Source organism: Echeneis naucrates, chromosome 7 (assembly GCF_900963305.1).
Source record: "Echeneis naucrates chromosome 7, fEcheNa1.1, whole genome shotgun sequence".
NCBI lineage: Eukaryota > Metazoa > Chordata > Actinopteri > Carangiformes > Echeneidae > Echeneis > Echeneis naucrates.
In genome coordinates, this window is record NC_042517.1 from 8,753,709 (window position 1) to 8,774,214 (window position 20,506).

Sequence of the window (20,506 nt, forward strand, 5' to 3'; positions counted from 1 at the left end):
TCAGCTGTTATGGCCACAGTAGAACAATCCCCATTGTATGACTGCAGAATAGTAATTATATTCAACCTTTAGTAAACCCTCTCTCACGCCACCGTCCCTCCACTGGGTTGTAAAATCAGCACAACAAATCAAATTGAAGGAAAAACAATCTTGCTTACCAGAGAATTATGCCAAACTTCCTGTAGTGCATAGTGACTGTTTAAAATGCATAAGCTCGAGCAAAGGTTTGCCAAAGAAGGATGAAATCTAGAAATACATCACTGTGGATATTTCCTTTGAAGAAAAAAAAAAAACAAAAAACAAATGATGCAACTGAATATTTTGGTGAAATTCACCTATGGTGAAAGTCCAGGGCTGGAATTTTAATTAGAGAGGGAAGCTGGACTCTGACCTGGAGAAAATCTCTCTCACGTTCCTGTGACCCAGCACGCCATAATCACCCCTCTGTGGCCTGCTGCACTGTGGCTGTGCGCACTTCATGCCAACTAAACTGCTGACCAGTCAGACGCTTTATTCCAGTTTATTTGCACAAACACAAAACAAATGTACTCATCAAATGCGAGTCATTATTGAATAGTTTAGACCAAACATGGCAAAGAGGCGCCGATTCTCAGCTCGATGGTTAGAGCTACATGAAGTCTTGCACAGCAGAAGTGGATTGGCTGGATTATTTTAGAGCTTTGACCTGCAGCTAAATCCTCAAAGAAAAAAAAAGCACTTATAACAAAGACTTATGTGATTTTACTTTTTACGCTGTTTTCAAGGCTTTAACAGCTTCCACCATGTCACATTCCCCCTGAAGTTGTGTACCTCTTAGTTTAAGCTAAGTTGGTTTTTATGCTGAAATTTCCTTTTTACAAAATACTATTTAGATTTAATTTGAAGTGTGTATTAACAAACCCCTTATGAATTAAACATTAATTTTTTGCCTTCCTTTAGTGTCCGAGCAAAACGTTTGGCAGCTTTGAATCCACCAAGGGTTTCCCAGACGATGTGATCCAGTTTGCCCGTCACCACCCTCTAATGTACAATCCGGTCTACCCGATGAATCGAAGGCCCATCTTCGTCAGAACTAACGTGGACTACAGCTTCACACAGATCGCCGTGGACAGAGTCAGTGCCGCTGACGGACAGTACGACGTCATGTTTATTGGCACAGGTGAAAGTCTGATCTCAGCTTGTAACCTTTCACTGAAACGGGCAAAACATGGAACAACACATTAAATCACTTTGCATTTTATCATTTCAGACAAAGGGACGGTACTAAAGGTGATCAATGTCCCCAAGGAAAGCTGGAACAACATGGAGGAACTTTTACTGGAAGAGCTGGAGGTTTTCAAAGTAAGAAAATCGTGATGAGGTAGAAATTACACAACACTATATACATGAAAGGACAGGGCGATATTTACATTTCAAATGATTCACCATGGATAATTAGCTTTTCCTCTGCCTTTAAGGATGCCTCATCCATCATCAACATGCAGCTCTCCTCAAAACGGGTAAGACTGCTAAAGTTCAAACTAGATTTTATGAGCTCTCTCCTGGATGTACAGAATTGTGAACACTGTGTTGTGTGGCATCATTCATGCTAAATGTAACAGTAACAAAAAGCTTGGTGTTCATATTTAAACTGAATTTCACCCTGACGTCGACCTGTTCCTGTTTTAAAACTTCTTCGTCCAACTTCTGCCGCTTCACAGCAACAGCTGTATGTGGGCTCTGACACAGGCATTGCCCAGGTTCCTCTTCACCGCTGCAGCATCTATGGGAAGGCGTGTGCTGAGTGCTGCCTGGCCAGAGACCCGTACTGCGCCTGGGATGGAACGTCCTGCACTCGCTACCTGCCAAACACCAAAAGGTCTGTGACAAAAACGCTGACCATGCTCACCAGAGGAACATTACTTTTGGAAATTGTTGAAACCTACTGGTTAGCAAAATTCTGATCCGAAAGACTGTGAAAATCTTTTTTATTGAACATCATTTTACAGGCGTTTCCGTCGCCAGGATGTGAGGAATGGAGACCCCAACACGCTCTGCTCTGGAGGTAAGAACAATGTTACAGTATTATAATGACAGGCATCCAGTTACAACATGTTACAAATATTTTTCATCACATCTTCTGGCAAAGGTTTAAGTGTCACAACTCCTCCTTTAAATTTTTACATTTTGTGATTTTATATGCATGTGAAACAGGAATTTTTTTTACAGCCCTTTATGGGACAGGAAGAGGTATATCTTATATTTCCTTTAGCAGCAACAACATTTTGTTGAAGAAACAGTCTCCGAATGAAACCATAAAAGCTCTGTATGTTTCGATTCTTGCATTTGTTGGAGCAGTCTTGCTGGTTGACGAGTGCTGAAATTGCTGCAGAGGTATGTTCAATAAATAAGAACAAAGCCCCAGAGCCTCTGCTCTTGCGCTGACTCACAGAGACTCTTGGCATCTGACGTCTCACTATCCCTGTGCCAAAAAGTCCCCAAATCCCTCCTGCCTTCACCTCTGGTGACCTCTATCCTCCCAGACCACAATAGTGGCATTTTGTCGCGATCTGTCACTCTGCCACAGAACTGAATCAGGCTAATTGCTCACACTGGAGGAGTAATACGATTACATCATGTGGCATGCTAGGCTGGGTTGCGTAAAATTAATGAAGGTCAAAGTAATTTTCTGGGATGAGAGTTGCGTTGCCCCAAAACGCTGACCAGGAGTCTATTTGGCACTTTACACCCCATTATTGTCCCAAATATCTGGGCTGTGTTGGTTCCTGTTCTGATTCCATCGATCCCGCTGTCTCAGTGTACAATAGGAAGAGTTTCTAAATAGTCTGCAGACAACAGTGACTAACATTCAAGTAGTGGGTTTCTACACAGATTCTGTCATGTGTATCATCAGCATGAGTGATGAGGTTTTGTAGCAATAAACTGCTGCGGGCACAATAAAAGTCTTTCTTTAATTTTACACAGCAAACGTGTGAACAAAAGTTTCGATCAAGCATGACGTACTGGCTTTAGTCAGCGTTTCACAGGATGTTGGGGTGACGTGACAACGTTCACAGCGCTCTCACAATGATGGATGCTGCAATTAATAATTTATACTTTTTCTTTTAAGGCGGGTAACTATTTTAATAATCCTGTTTATAGAAGAAGTGTTTCAGTTGTGTTTCGTAGCTAAGCAGCTTGAATAATTTTTGTCCCTCATTATTCTTCCCTTGGTCTGTCCTGTCTGTTCTTCTCTTGTCCGGTTTTAAAGCCTTTCCTTTCTTACCCTTCTGCATTGGTCTTTCCTGTCCTGTCTTGGCCTTGTCCTGTGGGCGCATAGTTATGATTCAGCCACAATCTCTCTGTCTCTGCTGCCCCCTGCAGACCACCATAAACACCGTGTCGCAGAGAGGAAGCTATATGGAGTTGAGGGAAGCAGTACTTTCCTGGAGTGCATCCCAAAATCCCTTCAGGCCAGAGTCACCTGGACCTTCCAGAAACATCCACAGAACCCGAGAGAAGAGGTGAGAGCGTCAAAAGAAATAGTCTCAATTTGCAGAAAGGCCTTGCAGTGTCTGTATCATCAAAGCTGAAACTTTAGTCCTCCATTCTTTCATTTTCATGAATCTTTTTGATGCTCCCCAGCTGCGTCTGGATGAACGCATCCTCCAAACGGACAGAGGTCTTCTTATTCGCCGGGTTCTGAAGAGAGACATCGGGCTCTACCATTGCCATGCCATGGAGCATGGCTTCACCCAAACTTTACTCGGCATCACCTTGGAAGTTGTATCCTCAACATCCTCCTCAGTCTCCAATCATCCCTCTGATGCTCCCGTCCGATTAGATCCCCGCAGTGGAGGCGGGCCCCCGATGACCAACCAGAAGCTCTGGTACCGGGACTTCATGCAGCTAGTGGATCATCCTAACCTAAGCACCGTTGACCAGATTTGTGAGCAAGTTTGGGCACGCAAAAGCTCCAGCAATGACCAGGTGGATAAGAGCTTTCCTGCTCCGGGGAAAGACGTCCCACCTCTGGGCCCCGCTGTCCGCCCAGCTAACAAGAAGTGGAAGCATCTTCAGGAGATAAGGAAGGGGAGAAACCGCCGGACCCATGATGGGAAACCAAACCCCCGGGCACCTCGCAGCGCAGGGGAGTAAGAGTGCAAGGAAAGAGACGGAGGGGAAAAAAGAATGACTGATACAGGGAGAGAGGAGGAGAGCGGCAGAAAAAGACTGATAGACCAAGAACTCCCAGAGGTTCTCAGATACACACACACACCCACACACACGCACACAAACACACACAAGAACACAAGCGCACCTCCTCTTTTGTATATATTTATCTATGGATGCCCCCAGTATATGGTACCCTAATACCTGAGTCCTCGTCCCTCTGGCCAGCCCCTGCATGTGCTGCCTTACTGCCTAAGTTGATTCTGCACGATCCCTTTATACTGTTCACTAGCATAGTAGAGTGTTGAAGCAGGTATGTGGGAGAAAACCCACCTTAATCGTTGGGCAATAAACGTACACTCACCCATCGTTCCCTCTGCTGCTGACTCTTTATGGAATGGTGGGTTCACAGCACAACGTAGCTGCAACTTTAGTGAGTCGCCCCAGCTATACATGTTATATGCAGACAGCAGCACACAGTAAGAACATCCACTCTCTGGGCAACACCACTCCGAACAGAAAGCCTCCCCGTGGTTTCTCTTACCTGAAAATGAAACAGCAATGTAGAACAAAAGTTGGACTTTAGTGTTGTGCACAATGGGAAAGAATAGAGACATGGCAACTGGAATATATTACAAGGTCATAGCGTCTAACTGGAAAAACACTGTTTATATGCAATTGCACAAGCATGAAGACTGAAAAACACTTTTTAAACCATTTTTTACATAAACAGATGAATTGATCAATATCCTTCGGTGATCCTGGTGCACATATTTCCATTAACCTCACATTTCACATGATTTTGTGTGCATTTCACAGAATTCAGTCACAGAGGGGGTTGGGATGTCAGCAGTGTCGGGGGTCCTGAGGAAGTACAGATCTGGTTATGTGATATGATAGGTTTCTTAGGCACACTGAGGCATGTTGAAGCAAAATAAAAGCCACACGATACAATGCAGTTATGGTTAGAGAACAGTTGTTTCAGGCCAGATATAATGATATCGCTTTACTGGTCCAAACCACTAGAGAATGAGGGGTGGAAAAACTACTGGCATTCCATGATGTGAGAGAGAGACGACTTGTTTACAGTACACTGACAAAGCTGGAGCGCCAGGACGTCAGTTATAAATGCAAATATTAGGCCTGGATTACATCTGAACAAATTTCAATTAGCCTTTTTGGTGTCATCTTTAACATACATAGTTAATATAATTAGTAGTGAAATCGCATATAGAATGGGAGTTTGGACATGATCCAAAATCTCACCATAAATTTTTGCTATTTATTGGTTTTATTTGTCTGTGTTCAATATTTTGTGCATTAACAATAAGGAGAAAACATGAACATGGTGGTTTGGGTGGGAGGCATTAATACAATGAGGAGGAAGAGGAAAGATCTTAGACGACCAAGTATGACAACCCACGTTTCTGGGCTCCAGTACAGTATATATATTAGCATGATATTTATGAGTGAATCTATGAGGTTTGTTTTTTTTTTTTTCTTTGTATTCTAAGTGGTACTTCTTATTTCTTGCTCTTTTACACTGTTCTTGCATATGTTGTCTGTGGTAAATACATATATGCAAATATAATGAAATGACAGAGGCGACGACTCCTCACTCAGCACAGAAAAATGTACAGAAAGCTGTTCTTCTGCGCTACCCACAATGCATTTTACTGAAGAAAAAAAGAGAGAGAGAAAGAGAGAGAGAGAGAGAACTTCCATCGGACTCTATACACTGTTGTAGTCACTTCTCAATGTAGTGTTACAATCATTAATATCATTGACTTTTGCTGCTTAACAATTTCATCTCTTCCTAATGGACAATAAGTATGATAATGTCTTCCTTCTCTCTGTCTTTAGTCCAATCTGTGTGTGTGTATTACCTATAAAGAAACCGTTTGTTGGTTGTCTGTGCTAACATTGTGTGTGTAGCCTGCTCCCTAGTGTCCATGTTGTGCACAGGCTCAGATAAGGAGCCTTCATGTGGTACCATACTTTATTATATCATAGTCTATTGACATGAAAGAAAGCAACTGGCCTTGTAAGATAAAACATGCATTTACGTTTTGCAGTCATTATGATTTTTATGGTGGATAGATGGTCTAATTTGTGCTGCTCAATTCCTTAAAGGCTTAAGAGACACAGAGAACTTTGTGTATTCATGAAACAAATGACCGTCGGGTGACAACCAGGTTCAGGTAACAGGAGGCAGCACAAACTAGGTCTGTGAGTGGATTTTAGATGTATGCAATCATTGTCGTTGTTATTTATATACCTTTTTTAAAGAGGTGTAATTAACTCTTTAAACTGAACTGAATCGATGCCTGTAAAAGGGACACTCTGCATTTTGACGCCACATACATAAGATTCAGAAACACAATGAAAATTTGAGGTGAATTGTTCGAAGATGTATTTGTAAATGCATTTAGACCACATAACTATAGAGTTTAGGCTACTTATACACTGAATGGATATTAAACTTAGTGGTGTACTGACTTTTCCTTTAATAAAACTTGATTTCCTGGTAGTGATGTCAGACTTGACCGAGTCTCCCTTTTAAGCCAGCTGTTTTGTGCTCTTTTGAAAATGCATGAAAAATGTTAGCGGTGAAATCATTTGACAATGGTGTGGTGGCAAGAAAGAGCGACAGACACAGACAGAAAGCACAATTTTAAATATTATTATTATTATTATTACTATTATTATTAATCCTATGTATTTATGTGCAAAGATAAGCTGATATGTTGTGATGGATTTTTATTTTTCTTATCAATGTCGATTTACATCTGTATCATTCATGTTCTGCTGAAAAGGACTCATCTTCCCATTTTGATTTTTTTTTTCCTGCATTATGGCCAATGGGGAAACTAATTCTGAGCACAGTGCCCAGTTAGCGATAGTGTTTGTGTTGTTCACACAGCCCTCCATCCAACACTCCTGTTGTATCCCCTGCCATGTGACGCACCCCTATACAACAACTCAAAGGGAGAGGCTTGTGTAAGTGTGTGAGTGAGAACTGTGTGTGTGTGTGTGTGTGTGTGAGAGGGTCTTTCGGGGAAGGCAGAGCTTTGTATATACTGGCAAAGGAACAGTGGTGTGCATGCTTAGAGCGGTCTGTCAGTGAAAGTTCAAAGGTCGAAGGCTGAAGTTAACATGGTGCACTGTAATACTCCCAGAGGTCTTTGTGAAATGTCATGTCAGATTGTTTTGGATTAACACAATAAAAAAAAATGCAGTTACTTAAAAATTAAATCTCTGATTTGTTCTGTAACCTGAAGAGGGAATGGAGATTATGAAAGACTCATGACAGCATATCATTATTGAATGAATGTGTTTCCTCCCACCGTCCAAAGACATCATGTTTGGGTTAGCTGGTGACTCTAAATTGTCTGTAGGTCTGAGTGTGAGTGTGCGTGGTTGTTGGTCTCTGTGTGTCTCTGTGTGTCAGCCCTGTGATGGACTGGTGACCTGTCCAGGATGAACCCCAGCCTCTCCCAGTGTGAGCTGGGATTGGCTCCTGACCTGGAAATGGATAAGCAGAGGAAGATGAGTGAGTGAGAGCGGTCTATGACAATGTGGACAATTTCAAAAGAACAAAACAATGAATGAAAAAACCACCAGAGGGGTTGTGGATTCATTCAGAATCATATTTAATTTAATTTAGCTTGACAAATTCTCTTAACTGTTTCATTAACGATTTGACCACATGGTGGCAGTCATGCTTTGATGTAACTTCCTGTATCACATTGAGATTTTAAACAGACCTCTCCACAGTTGATGTTAGTGCTGTGACAACACTTCACTTCACGTAAATATTTGGATCTGTAAAACTTTAAAGGAAGTCTTGGATAAAATAGACCTGCAGAGTTAGTGCAGAAAACACTGCTTATTCATGAGAATGTAATTGAAAGCCACAAATTCTTACAAATCATATTTCAAGGAGCAGGAAGAAAACCTATGAAAATCCTTCACAGCAATACACAAACACACTGTAGTTACATAAGCTGATGTTTGCATTAATGCCTCACTGGGCCAACAACCCCCTACCTCTGTATCAGTGTCTCCATCTTTGACATTAAGGCCCACATTCTTCATACCAGTATCACCATGACCTGTCTGCCCTGAGAACAGAGATCCACACAGGAGAGATACAAAACACAAAACGCACACACACACACACACACACACACACACACACTACTTGCATTCCTTGACACATGAAAACTCAAAAGCATTCACTTATGTTTAAGTATTCAATGACACACAGACACACACACGTAAAATGTGGTCACCAGCCATAAACACATAGGAAATGAAATTGGGTCCATATTACTCAAACTGGCAACCCATTAGTTGCAGAGGGTTTTCAATGGCCTTCATTATTTTGTGCGTGTCAAAGTGGGTCTGCAGCGGTCCATGGGGTACTCTGTGTGTGTTAGTGAGTTTTTTTTTTCTTGTCTTTCAGAAGACTGAGTTTTTGATGACGTCATTGTTCACTACGAAGCTTAAAGAGGAGTGATCACATAAACTTTGCCACTCCTAGAAAACGAAGAATTGACGCACAAAAAAAGGCAAGTACATAAATCAAGATGAGTCGTCACCTCATGGTAAGCTCTTCTTGTCTTTCAAGCAGGTTCCTTTCTTTTTTTATTAAAAACACAACTTTGTTATTGTAGTTGGAGAGATGAACGTATCAGTGGAGAAAACAACAGGAAACTGGGGAAATTCGAAACTTTTCACCCAACACAAACATTTCAGAGATTCTGAGGGTTATGTACGGGCCATTAAGCGATTCATTGAAAGTTTTGACAGATATGGACTTACAGTACAGGTCAGTCACGAGCTGTATCTGCTGAACACATCTCAGGATATGCTCGTGTGTGTATGGCAGGTGCCACTGCGCCATTCTCCAGCAAAGTGAGCATATTTCCATATATAGTATAGTTCAATGTATCATAACAGAGTGAAGGGAAATTTTGGCAAACAGTGGCCTCCGTATGAAACATGATATCACTGAGACCCAGCAAACGCACACTAATGCCCCTCTCATACAGCGCTATGCTGATATTCAATTTGTTGCGCCAGTAAATATGAATGGAGACTTTTTTCAAATCATTCCCTTGGCTTTAAACACACTGGTAAACACACACAGGTACGGAGCTGAGCAAAAGGCTGTATGTCATGGTGAGCTCATAACCGAATTTGGATTACAAAGATGCCATTTTGACCTGAAAGTAGTTCTATCAATGGGACGCAGTAAAACATAGCTTCATTCTGCTAGTAAAGTGATGTAGCCTATATTATATTGTAACCAGACCTCGAATCAATTTAAGTCTATTTCATTGTATAGACCAGGATCTGGGGGATTAGGATCAGGACCGGAAGAACAGGAAGCAACAAAATTGAAAATAAAATCCAAACTTTTTGTTGCAGTCTCTGACCGTCCATCCCCCGTTGATTCAATAATACGAGAGCATGTCTGGGGTCGAAGCTGCAGAACAGCTCTAAGTGTGTCTGCTGCATGAATAAACACTATTCTGTCACTGCATGTTCTGCTGTTTATGTTGGGCTGTAAATGAGAACCTGGAGAATGTGCATCGCTACATCACCGTCTCGTACAATAAACACACTGTATGGTAAATGTAAGCAGTTTCAATGAACCACGAAAATACACAACTGCTACCATACTACGGATTAGATTGTAATTAATGTGTTTCAGCTCATTGAGCTCTATAGTGAATATAAATCACATCTTAATAAACAGACAGATTATATTCCTCCAGTCCTCCTTTTGTGTTACATGTGACTGACAAAATGAAACAGCACGCAATTTTGTGAATGAAGAATGTACAAATATTTCAATAAATAAACAGTCTGTATTTAATAAACCGCCTCAATTGCAAAACAAATAGATCTTCTCAGAGTTGGAAAACCCCCTATGAAGTCTTTGTTCTCATCGCTCATATGTTATGGTGTTGTCCGTAAGCCATTCAAGATTCCCAAACATGACAGTGCCTGTTTTATGCGAAAGTGTGGGACGCAGCACGTCATATTATTGCACAAGCTGATGAAAAAGAGAGCAAACTTTCTTTGGTTCTCAGGCAGTTACAGCGAAAAAAAAAAAAAATATATATATATATATACATATAAAATACTGCTTTCAGGCAGAGACAATTAATGGATAGATGCTGGATGTAGACATTTGGCAGCCCGCACAATGAAACTACTGTTTTTTTTTTGGGCTACTTGTCACATTTGTGTCTATTCTTCATTTTTCTAGGATTTATCACAGTGTGGTAGAGGAAGATTATTTAAAGCTGAGCTGTTGAAAACTTCCCATTATTTTTTGATCAGTTTCTTTCCGAAGTAAATATTTAAAAATTCAATGTTTGAGACATGATATACCTAACACACACACTCACACTCACACAAACACACACGCACACACACACACACACACACACACACACACACACACACACACCGGACAGGTCTGATGATTAATGAGCATGATTAACAGTAATTACCTCTGTAATTAGCCTTTGCCAGTGAGAAAAGCTGTTGACACAAAGGAGGCAGGACTCCCACTCACCAATTACAGTCACTCATTCAAACACTCACACACATGCTCACCTCCAACACTCCCACAGCAAACTGTTTTAATAGAAAATAAGTGGTGTGCAGACTCGAAAGAAGAGACAGATTAGAGAAAAGAAAAAAGGAAGGGATTGTTGAGAAAAAGTGAGAAATGTCAAAACAAACTTGTGCATAAAGCAGGATTTACATGTAAAGGAAAACCTAAAAAAAAAAAAAAAAACACTTTCGCCCCAAGGTGCTATGGGATCATTTGGCTTTCCTAGATATAAACACACCTTAAATCATCTTCAATTACTACATAAAGATCCAATAACTGAGTGGTTTTAACAGTGCAGAACTACAAAGACACAGGGTGAAATGAATTGGCTCATCAAATCCCAGCGCCTCGCTGTCTCTGTTATGTCAGGTGTCGGCACAAACTGCACGGAGTGCAAGTTAGAAAGCTGGCAGTTTGAATATCAGGCCATTATTTGGTTCTGCTGGGAGCTGTGTGGGCTACAGCAATAATTTAAATTTTCTGCCAGAGTGAAAAGTCCCCAGAGCAAAATCGGGTTGTGCCAATAAAGGAGCTGCTGTGTCGCTGAATCACCTCATTTAACCACCTCATTATGTTGGAAAACAGGACCGAAGTGACAAGTTTGTACCACGTACCAAGATGACAAAATTCTCTAGGTGCACATTTGTGCCTTAAAAATTGACTTCTTTGGCTGTTCCAAGAATGACTTATGAAAGTTTTGTGCCTCCATCACCAAGTTCAGTTAGCAGCCAAATCTACTCAGTCCTGGTCATAGTCAGAGGGTGTAATGGTGATGTCACGTCAAGCGACACAAATTTGAAAATAAAAAAAATAAATAAATAAAAAAAGCTTGAGGGATATGGAGCTTGAAGGAATGAGCTCGAGAGACCTCATTTGAGAAAACTACCATGAAGTGACCTGAGGTTGTGACTGTGCTGCTAGCAGTGGAGTTGCATTGTGGGTAGCGTACGTGCTTAGATTTGATAGAGAGGAAAAAAGAGTTGATTGGACGACATGTTAATCCTAAATCCACTGATGATTCTCAAAATCAACCAAAGAGAATATGGATGGAAGGAGAACAAATTTGAATAACATAATAATAATAAATATCTTTGCACCAGACGGAGGCCAGTCACTATCAGTGTGACACTAAAAGGTACTTCGTAAGGAAGACATAATTTTACATCATTTAGAAGCATGTGAATGCATCTTAAACTGAAACTTTAAACTGTTTACACTGTACAAAATGATTTTAAAAATATACAATATCCTTTGTTATTGTGTTCAATATGAGCATGAAGAGCTCGGTGTTGGAACATGAGCAAGAGCAGGAATAACAGACTGAGTCAGACATGATACTGTAGTTCTGCATTAAAAAGATTATATCCAGTAAAACAGGAGAAACGTACAACTAAAGAGATATTGAGCTGTACGGTTTCCACAGCCTGTATTACACACAGCGCACTCTGGCACATGAACAGACAGAGAATGAAGCTTGGCCTTGACAATGCCTGAGTCGCCACACTGATGCTGGTAAGGAGCGTGGCTTCCTGCCAGTTAAAGCGTGACCACACCTTTAGGAAGGAAATAGCCGAGTTACCACTGTGCTTCACACAGCTTACTTCCCACAGGACAGACGCACTTTACCCCTCTTCCATGAAGAATCAGTTAACCCTGGTAAGTGAAGGTTGATCTTTCATTAAAAAAAAAACAAAAAAACACACACACACACACTATGAGCCACCACACTGCAGCACTGTGAGCGTCTGCGGCTGCCAAAAGAGAGCGTGTGATAGAATCTGTTGGAGGCAAAGTGAAAAAACATGGTGGGAGAAAAGTAAAAAAAATCAACAGGCTGCACGACAAGCCAGGGGGACATTTATTTATTGGTAGTGTGTTTTTATTTAGACCGTTTTTATGTTGTAAATGATCATTCTTTTCAGTCATTGCATTTGTTCATTCATGTTATGCAGTCAGGTTTGTGTTTTATATCAAAAATACACAACAGTAAAGCGTGTTTGACCTGTTGGAGAGGGCGAGAGAGAGAGAGACAGAATTTTTACAACAATAGCCATATTGGCAAGAGTGTTTGAAAAGGTGTGGTCTCAGGTGACCAGTTCCAGGGGTGTCTGCCCTGTGACACACACTCACACAGACACATAGGGCTGATTCTTTCAGGCTGGTCATTACCTCTGACATAATGAAGGCAATCTGGCAAGGGACCGAATCCAGCCTCCAGGCTTACCACTGTTACTAAACAGGAAAGGAACAGGAAGGGAACCGTGTGTGTGTGTGTGTTTGACAGTAAACATCCAGTGATTTGGAGCATGCTCAATTAACATTTGGCTTGTACGTGTGTTTGTGTTGGCATATGATTTACTTCCACCTTTAAATAACCAGGTGCTTTTTCCTGGTCTCAGTTGTTTATTCCGCCCTGGGTCAAAACAGTGCTCCTGTCTCTCTTGTTCCCTCGTTTCCCAATACCTAAAGGATGACTCTTCCAGCAACAAAGCATGAAAACACATGTTGTCTTCTGCAGACATCTGCTTGAAGGGTCTTATTTTATTTTTATTATTTTATTTGTTGAAAAGAATCTGGTTAATCCCTGGAAATTAAAGGCCCCGACATCATCAGCTTCAGTCTTTGATGACAGGCTGCATTCTGAAAACAGCGATGATTCGAGGTGCCAGTTGCCAAATAAAGGATAGTCAGGATCAGAAGGGCAGCGTGAGTTTTAATACCCTCAGTCTGAGTACTGAATCGACAACAATCATCTGAATACACCTCAAAACCTCAACATCAACATATCTTCAATGTTGGGTGTGTCTTTACAGGCACCACCAATATCTAGTTAAAACTTTCATAAAATTAAGTAACCCACCTAGCACAAAGTGCAGCCCCATGCTGCAGCCTTTGTATATCCATCCAAGGCTTTCATACTACTGAGCGCAACACTGTGTTGCTTTGTCTGGGCTTTGAAGCTTAAACAACAGATGGTTCATATCATCTCCCTCTGAAAATGTTCAAACTGTTATTGTCCATATTGTTGTCAGTTGTTTCAAATCAAGTCCCCAAATAGCTGATGAAGTGTGTCCCTCAAGGATTAACATTAGGCCCATTGTTATTTACTCTGTAGCCTACATAAATGACCTCATATTATGTTCTCTGACTGTTTTCAACAACAGAACAGAACAGTTTGTCACAGTTCTTCCTGCGCCACACGTTGTGATTTCTCTTCAACAAATACTGTCTCCAGTTCCTCCTCCCTGGTGCTGCTTTGTGTCTGTGTCCTAAGGTCATAATAAGACTTCTTACTTAATACTTTTTAAAGATCATCCCTGTTTGCTCAGCTCCAAATTTCACTCAGCCTTCCTACTACCTCATTATCTCTGATCCTTCGTCCGTGGGCGACAATGATTAGACATCAAATAGGTTAACATAATTAAACTGACCGGTTCATTACTTTCATTAGCAGGGGTCGGGTTTTGCTGTCAACTGATCTTCTTTCTGGGGCTTGTCTTGACGTCCTGATAGCAAACACCTGCAGCGAACTGGAATTGAAGTCTTGATCTTGATGAGGTTTCCTGAATAAATAAAGCTTTTCAATGAACGACAGGTGTAGATCGTGCAATATAGCAACAGCAACACACCTATACACAGAGCAAAAGGGACAAGAGGGAGGTTGTCAGGGATGGAAAACAAAGCTGGATTGATGATGATTTTGCTTCATGTTATGTCAGATGAATAGCCAAGAAAAGTGAGTGTCTCTGAATTCCTCCTTGGCTCTGTAGGAGAGGAGTTGGCCTGGCTGGCAGGTGGTAATTTCTCACCTACTGCATTTTGCTGCTACTTGGTTTGCTGTGCCGCTTTTACTGGACATCTGTGATCACGAAGCCATATGGATGTGTCAGTGATCCCATCCTAGAAGAATGACACAATCTTACTTAGTGGGCTGATTCAAAAGACCTGGACTACTTTCAAATGGTTTACTACCAAGAATTTTATTTGTTTCTCGTTACCACATAAAAGAAATAACGCCCACCAAAAAAAGGATTTATAGCAAAAAAAACAACAACAATTGCCTCCCTGGATTTCTGACTATATTTACGTAAAGCTTTGAATTAGGCCTGTTAATGTGCAAAAAGCAATTTGTTTCCCACTATCAAATGTTACGTAATCTGCAGCCCATTGATACATCATAGGCCCATACTGTGCACTGCACATATTCTACCATAATCTTCATGAACATGTTGGATGAATAAATTCACTCTCATTGATAAAGGCTCACACTCAATGGATAGCACCTTGAAAATCGAAGAACAAAAACTCGCTATTACAAAATTCCCAATTGCATTCATTCATTGCTTAATTAAAAACTAACGAAGAGCTGGAGGCGTGCATCCTAATTAGACCACACAGTCCTTCTACATTATAAATATAGAATAATATGCTTTGACAGCACAAAACAACAGAGCTTTTGGTTTTGTGGCTGGATTAGTGAACGAAATATGAATCGTATTTCTTACTTCTTTCTTGGAAAAACAAAATTCGGTTTGGAACAGTTTTGACGATAAAGATGCATTTTTCATGGTAAGAGTTAAATAAATGCCTGTTTTTCCATCGGTGCCTACATTTTGGAGGACTTATTCAACTCTTTTCATAATTTTTTTTGCAACTAAAAAAAAAAACAACCAAACAAAAAAACCCCAAGAAAACAGATGAGTCATCTTTCAAGACTGTGAACATAAATTTGGATAACTCCCTATCTCAGTGCTGAGATTTCTAGCTGGGTATAAAACATTTTCCACACCATTTTAATTAAGCCGCATTTCAAGCTTCAGTGGGGAATTCTTTTGTGGTTTTTTATGAAGGAGTCCGGGAAAACAAAGCACATTCAGAAGTTCAGCATCTTTTCTGTGGTTTTGTGGGACATCGGGGAACCAGTGAGTGATAAATGAAGCTGGTCAGATAAATACTACAAATGGGTCAGGGAACGTTGCTGAGTTTATGCATAGACTTTATGTCCTTTGAGACTGCAGTGTGATGACACTATCTATGTAATGAGTAATGAGTTTTACTACTGAGACTGGAATAGGTGTCGTAATGACCCTGGTTCAGATGCCTGGATCTGGTTGTGACACCTTCAAAACGTGTTCTTTTTTTCCATTCCCCGGCGGACAAGTGGGACTGAACACGGGAGATAAATGACCAAATTCTCCTTCTTTACCCACGGGGCCTCTCTCAGACCCGAGACATTCCTTCATTTCCCTTCTACTTGCTGTTTTACTTTCTTCATCGTCACTTTCCCTCCATACTTAATCATCGCATGCCATGTTATACTCCTCCTTTCCTTCCCTTCATCTCCCCTTCTCCACAGCCTACCACCTGTTCTGTGCGCTAAGCTCCATTCGTCTCTATCCTTTCGGGATTTCTCTTTCTCACCATGTTGACTTCCGAATGGTTATTTGTTTCCCATACTCGGGATGTACAGCATTATAGCTAACACACACACACGCACGTGAACAGGACATTTTCAGTTTATTTGCAGCTGAAATGGTGCTCGTTTTGTTTAAATGTAACATGCTGTAAAAAACAAAGCAAAACAAAACAAAACTTGTAGCATGCTTGTAAAAACCATGGTTATGTTGCAGGCCATATGTGTTTTTGGAGATGTCATTTTGTATTCAATGTCACTCTGGTTTTGTCTAGAAACCAGAAACATGTCTGCATATTGTTTTTCTTTGTGGACAAACTGCTTTCTAGTTCAGCTTTTTCTCTGGTTTTCTGACTCCTGGGCAGCGGTGCTTTGGCGCTGACTGCTGATATTTTTCTTTTGAGCAATCACTCTAGCCGGGTAATGTTCTACTAAAGAGAAATATCACTTCAACATCTCTCCATCTCAGCCCGTCCCCTCTCTGTAGATTAATCTTCATCAGTCAAAGCAGAGCCTCTCCAGCTATACATCTACATCTCCCTGTGGATCATGCCTGTCCACACACACACACACACACACACACACACACACATTTTCTGAGGGCTAAGTCAATCTCTTACAATAAAAAACAAGCAGTCCAGTTATATCAGTAGTTATCAGCAGTAACCATTTTAACACTGTGCTCTCAAAAATGTCAGATTGAAAATGTGTTTCACTGTTATATCATATCAAACGTTATGTTTTGCCGTAAGCTCAGTTCATAAAGTGGAATGAAGGAAAATATCTAGCTGATTAAATGTGAGAACCTCAGTAACAATTGTACATTCCCAGCAGCTGGATGATGGATGATGGATGAGAGCAATGGGCTTCAGACACACATTTAAGAGTATGAGTTTTTTTTCCAAAGCATAAAGACATGAAGGGGTCGGAAAATGGAAGACAAAGCCATCGACGCAGGGCGCAAGGCTGTTAAATCTAAAAGTGAATTTGGATGATAAATGTATTTTGATGTTAGATCAAATGTTAAATCAAACTGATTTACGGCAGCGTACAAAAACTGCTTTGAACTTCTTTGACTTTAAATGTGAAAGTTGTGCTGAATAAGATAAAGTCCCCAACGTTCTTGTCTGGCCTATTAGATCAGTTATATTATTGATCATTTCTAAGCATTAATCAACAAAAAAGGAAAAGGGAAACAGGATTATTCAAATCTATTTGCACTCGATGATTTGAACTGCATGTTAATACTGACCCAAATGAGCTTGGAGATGATTCATTGTGGCAGCATTTAGAGGCTAGAAAAAGGGGTTGGTTACGTCAATGAACCAGCCAGACACAGGCCCAGGGGACCAAAGGGGTAGTCAGGGCCCCACATCAGGGTTTCTGGATGAAGTGACTGAATAGTTCTTGTCTGAGAGTCAAATCTGAAATCTTTAGCTCATGAAGGAGGGGTGGTGGCCCCCCGTAACATGTCCATGGGGACCATTGTCTCATGTACATCACTTCAGGATATTTTAAATCTTCATTTTTCATTAATACCTGAATCACAGCAAAAAATACATTTGCATAGAAATCTTGCACATTCTTACAATCAATGAACGAGAGAGATCAGGTTTTGCCAGACTCTTGCCAAATATTTTTAGCAAAAGCAAGCTGAAATTAAACTGAAATAAGACAATGTGATATAGTTACACATGTGCAGTAACAGCATCGGAAAGGGCAGGTCTGCAATCAGTCACTGAGAGACTGATACATTCCAGCACACAGACATAAAATGAAAAAGCTCACGACTCCCATCAGGATCGATGAGTTCACCAGACTTCTCCAGAGGGTTTGATCACAACACAATAAAGGAAAAATTCTTGGTCTCAAATGAAACAGTGGAGACAAAAAAAGTTTAAACCGCTACAGAACTAACGTACACATGCAACATGTGGAGAAGCAGCAACAAACATCTTCAGTCCTCCTGTCTCACTTTTATAACTTCAACAAGGTCTTTGTGTGCATATGTGACCTTTGCTGCTGTCAAATATTAATCTAAAAAAATCTTTTTCACTCTTATCAGACCCTTGGAAAAAAAAAATTACATTACAACATCGCAATAAATACAAAATGATGAATATGACATCATTAAAATAGTTTCAGTTCATTCTGATTTGCCCAAACTTATGTAATACGATTAAACTTCTAAATGTTATTTTGATGGATCTTCGGTTATGTTTACATGTGACTTTTAAGATCTTCCAATGACTGCAAACACATAATTTCTGTTTCCAGATGGTTTGTTGAAGTAAAGACAGCCACAAGAGGTCTGTGCGCTACCACAGAAAATTACAAATGGTATATAATGGTTTGATCTTTCCCAAACATACATAATGTATATATGACCAAAACTCAGTTGGTTCATAAACAAGACCTGAAGATAATTCAGCTTCAACCCATACGAATAATAAAAAAACACCCTAAGTGGATGAAGTCATAAAGTCAAATCGTTACTATCATCTGAGACAAACACAAGCTGCTTTCTGGTATGACTCTTCAAAGAAGTTGGAGCAGCTGTGCACACATTCGCAAAAAAACCTCAGTGGGATGAAAGCCGGATTAAAAAAACATGCTAAATAAGAAGTGACTGTAAAATCTGTCTTTTAACCAACTATTCCTGCAGTTACAGTTGCACCAAAATACAGAGATGGGTCATTTGTCCTACAATGAACCCATTCATTTCTCTGTCCTGATCATCAGATCATACGGAAGAGCATAGAAAGCCAGAAACCGAGAATCCACTCTGTCCAACTCAAATATATTAATACCATTAAAAACAAATTGAACTTTTATCAGCAGAAGCTGCCGCGACAGGTTTATACGTTTAATGTCAACATCTGTAAAAGCTTCAACGACGCCCTACAGTCCCACAGCTTTATGATGATGTTCTCTCTGCTTACTAAAAAAAAGTTAAAGCTGGTTGTTTGTGACACAAACACAAAAAAAAAACCCAACAACACCCTGAACAGAGGGCAGGAACCACGGGATTGTGTGCAAATTCTTATTTTTTAAAGTGTCTGTGGTTGCACATGTACAGTTGTATATATATATATACACAACTGATGATAGTAACGATTTGACTTTATGACTTCATCCACTTAGGGTGTTTTTTTATTATTCGTATGGGTTGAAGCTGAACAGTGGTGATAAAACTCTTTTTCAGAGTATTGTGGGATGGCTCTGCATTTGGCGCCTGCCAGCTGGAGGCCGTTACCTGTTGTTGTTAAATCTGTTACAGTGACCATAAACAGTGGTGATGTGTGTCTATACAGTTTGTACTGATGCATGCGTTGTCTGAGTAGAATGTTTAAACTTGTGGCAATTTGAGGTGAAATGAGAACAAAACACACCGTGAATGAAAAACAGAAAATGCAAAGAAGCTTTTTTTGTTGGTTTTTTTTTCTGTGTGTGTGTGTAATAAGACTAACCTACAAAAAGTGGTTGACAAAAATGAATCACATACTGTACAACAATCTTGCATTGAGATTTATCTGTGTATTTTAGTGTTTAGGTCAAGAGGTCACCGAAATGACAAAGATACTGTGCTGTATATCCTCTGGAGACACGGTACATCCGCAGGGGCGAAAAAAGAAACATCATATACAAGATATTTGCTCCGCCAGTTGGTCAAAGGTGTTTGGACAAGAAAGAAACCATAAATATCAATGAAAAAGTTCATGTTTGGCTCTGCTGGAGAGAGTGGCCCCCCCGAACAAAAAAATATATGAATGTATTTGTAAGACAGAAAGGAAAGAGGAGAAAAGTCAAATGGCAGGCCTCCACACGAGAATAACTGAGTCTGCTGCTGCGCGCTGAACTGTGACCAACACACACACACACACACGGAGGAGTTCAGATTTTTTAAAAAGTCACAGGTCGTTCTGCGTTAACACATTCCACTGAGGTGGATGATATAAATGAACAGATACAGATGTTTGAGCGCTGCTCCGTAGGACTTGGAAAGGCGACGGCAGGCCACGCGGTGTATTTTTCTATTCCAACACAGCTGCTGTTTATGGAGAAAATGAGACAGGTGCTTTTTTCGTGCATGAATCACTTTTAGAACACGTTAAGATCAAAAGAGCACATAATATATTGAAACAAATGAAGGTTCGAGAAAACACCAGCGGTAATGTCATCATCGGGAAAGTAGGAAACTTGCTGTCAGATGTAATATTACCTAAAGTTGCTTCACATTCCTAAAGGGTCAGTGACACAATTCACACAATTCAATTCAAAATGGCTAAATCAATTCATTCTGA

The 20,506-nt window shown here is 40.5% G+C and overlaps 1 protein-coding gene across 4 annotated transcripts in view; it reads left to right on the forward strand.

Moving 5' to 3' along the window:
* The window catches only part of sema3b (sema domain, immunoglobulin domain (Ig), short basic domain, secreted, (semaphorin) 3B), a 93,881-nt gene extending 86,486 nt beyond the window's left edge, over positions 1-7,395 (forward strand). For all 4 annotated transcript variants that reach the window (XM_029505829.1, XM_029505828.1, XM_029505827.1 and 1 more), the window contains exons 12-18: positions 940-1,159; positions 1,250-1,341; positions 1,458-1,499; positions 1,701-1,858; positions 1,989-2,044; positions 3,364-3,503; positions 3,625-7,395. In XM_029505829.1, the coding sequence (XP_029361689.1) occupies positions 940-1,159; positions 1,250-1,341; positions 1,458-1,499; positions 1,701-1,858; positions 1,989-2,044; positions 3,364-3,503; positions 3,625-4,137 (1,221 nt within the window). In that variant the 3' untranslated portion in view covers positions 4,138-7,395. The remainder of the gene's footprint in view (positions 1-939; positions 1,160-1,249; positions 1,342-1,457; positions 1,500-1,700; positions 1,859-1,988; positions 2,045-3,363; positions 3,504-3,624) is intronic.
* Positions 7,396-20,506: the final 13,111 nt, after the last annotated feature.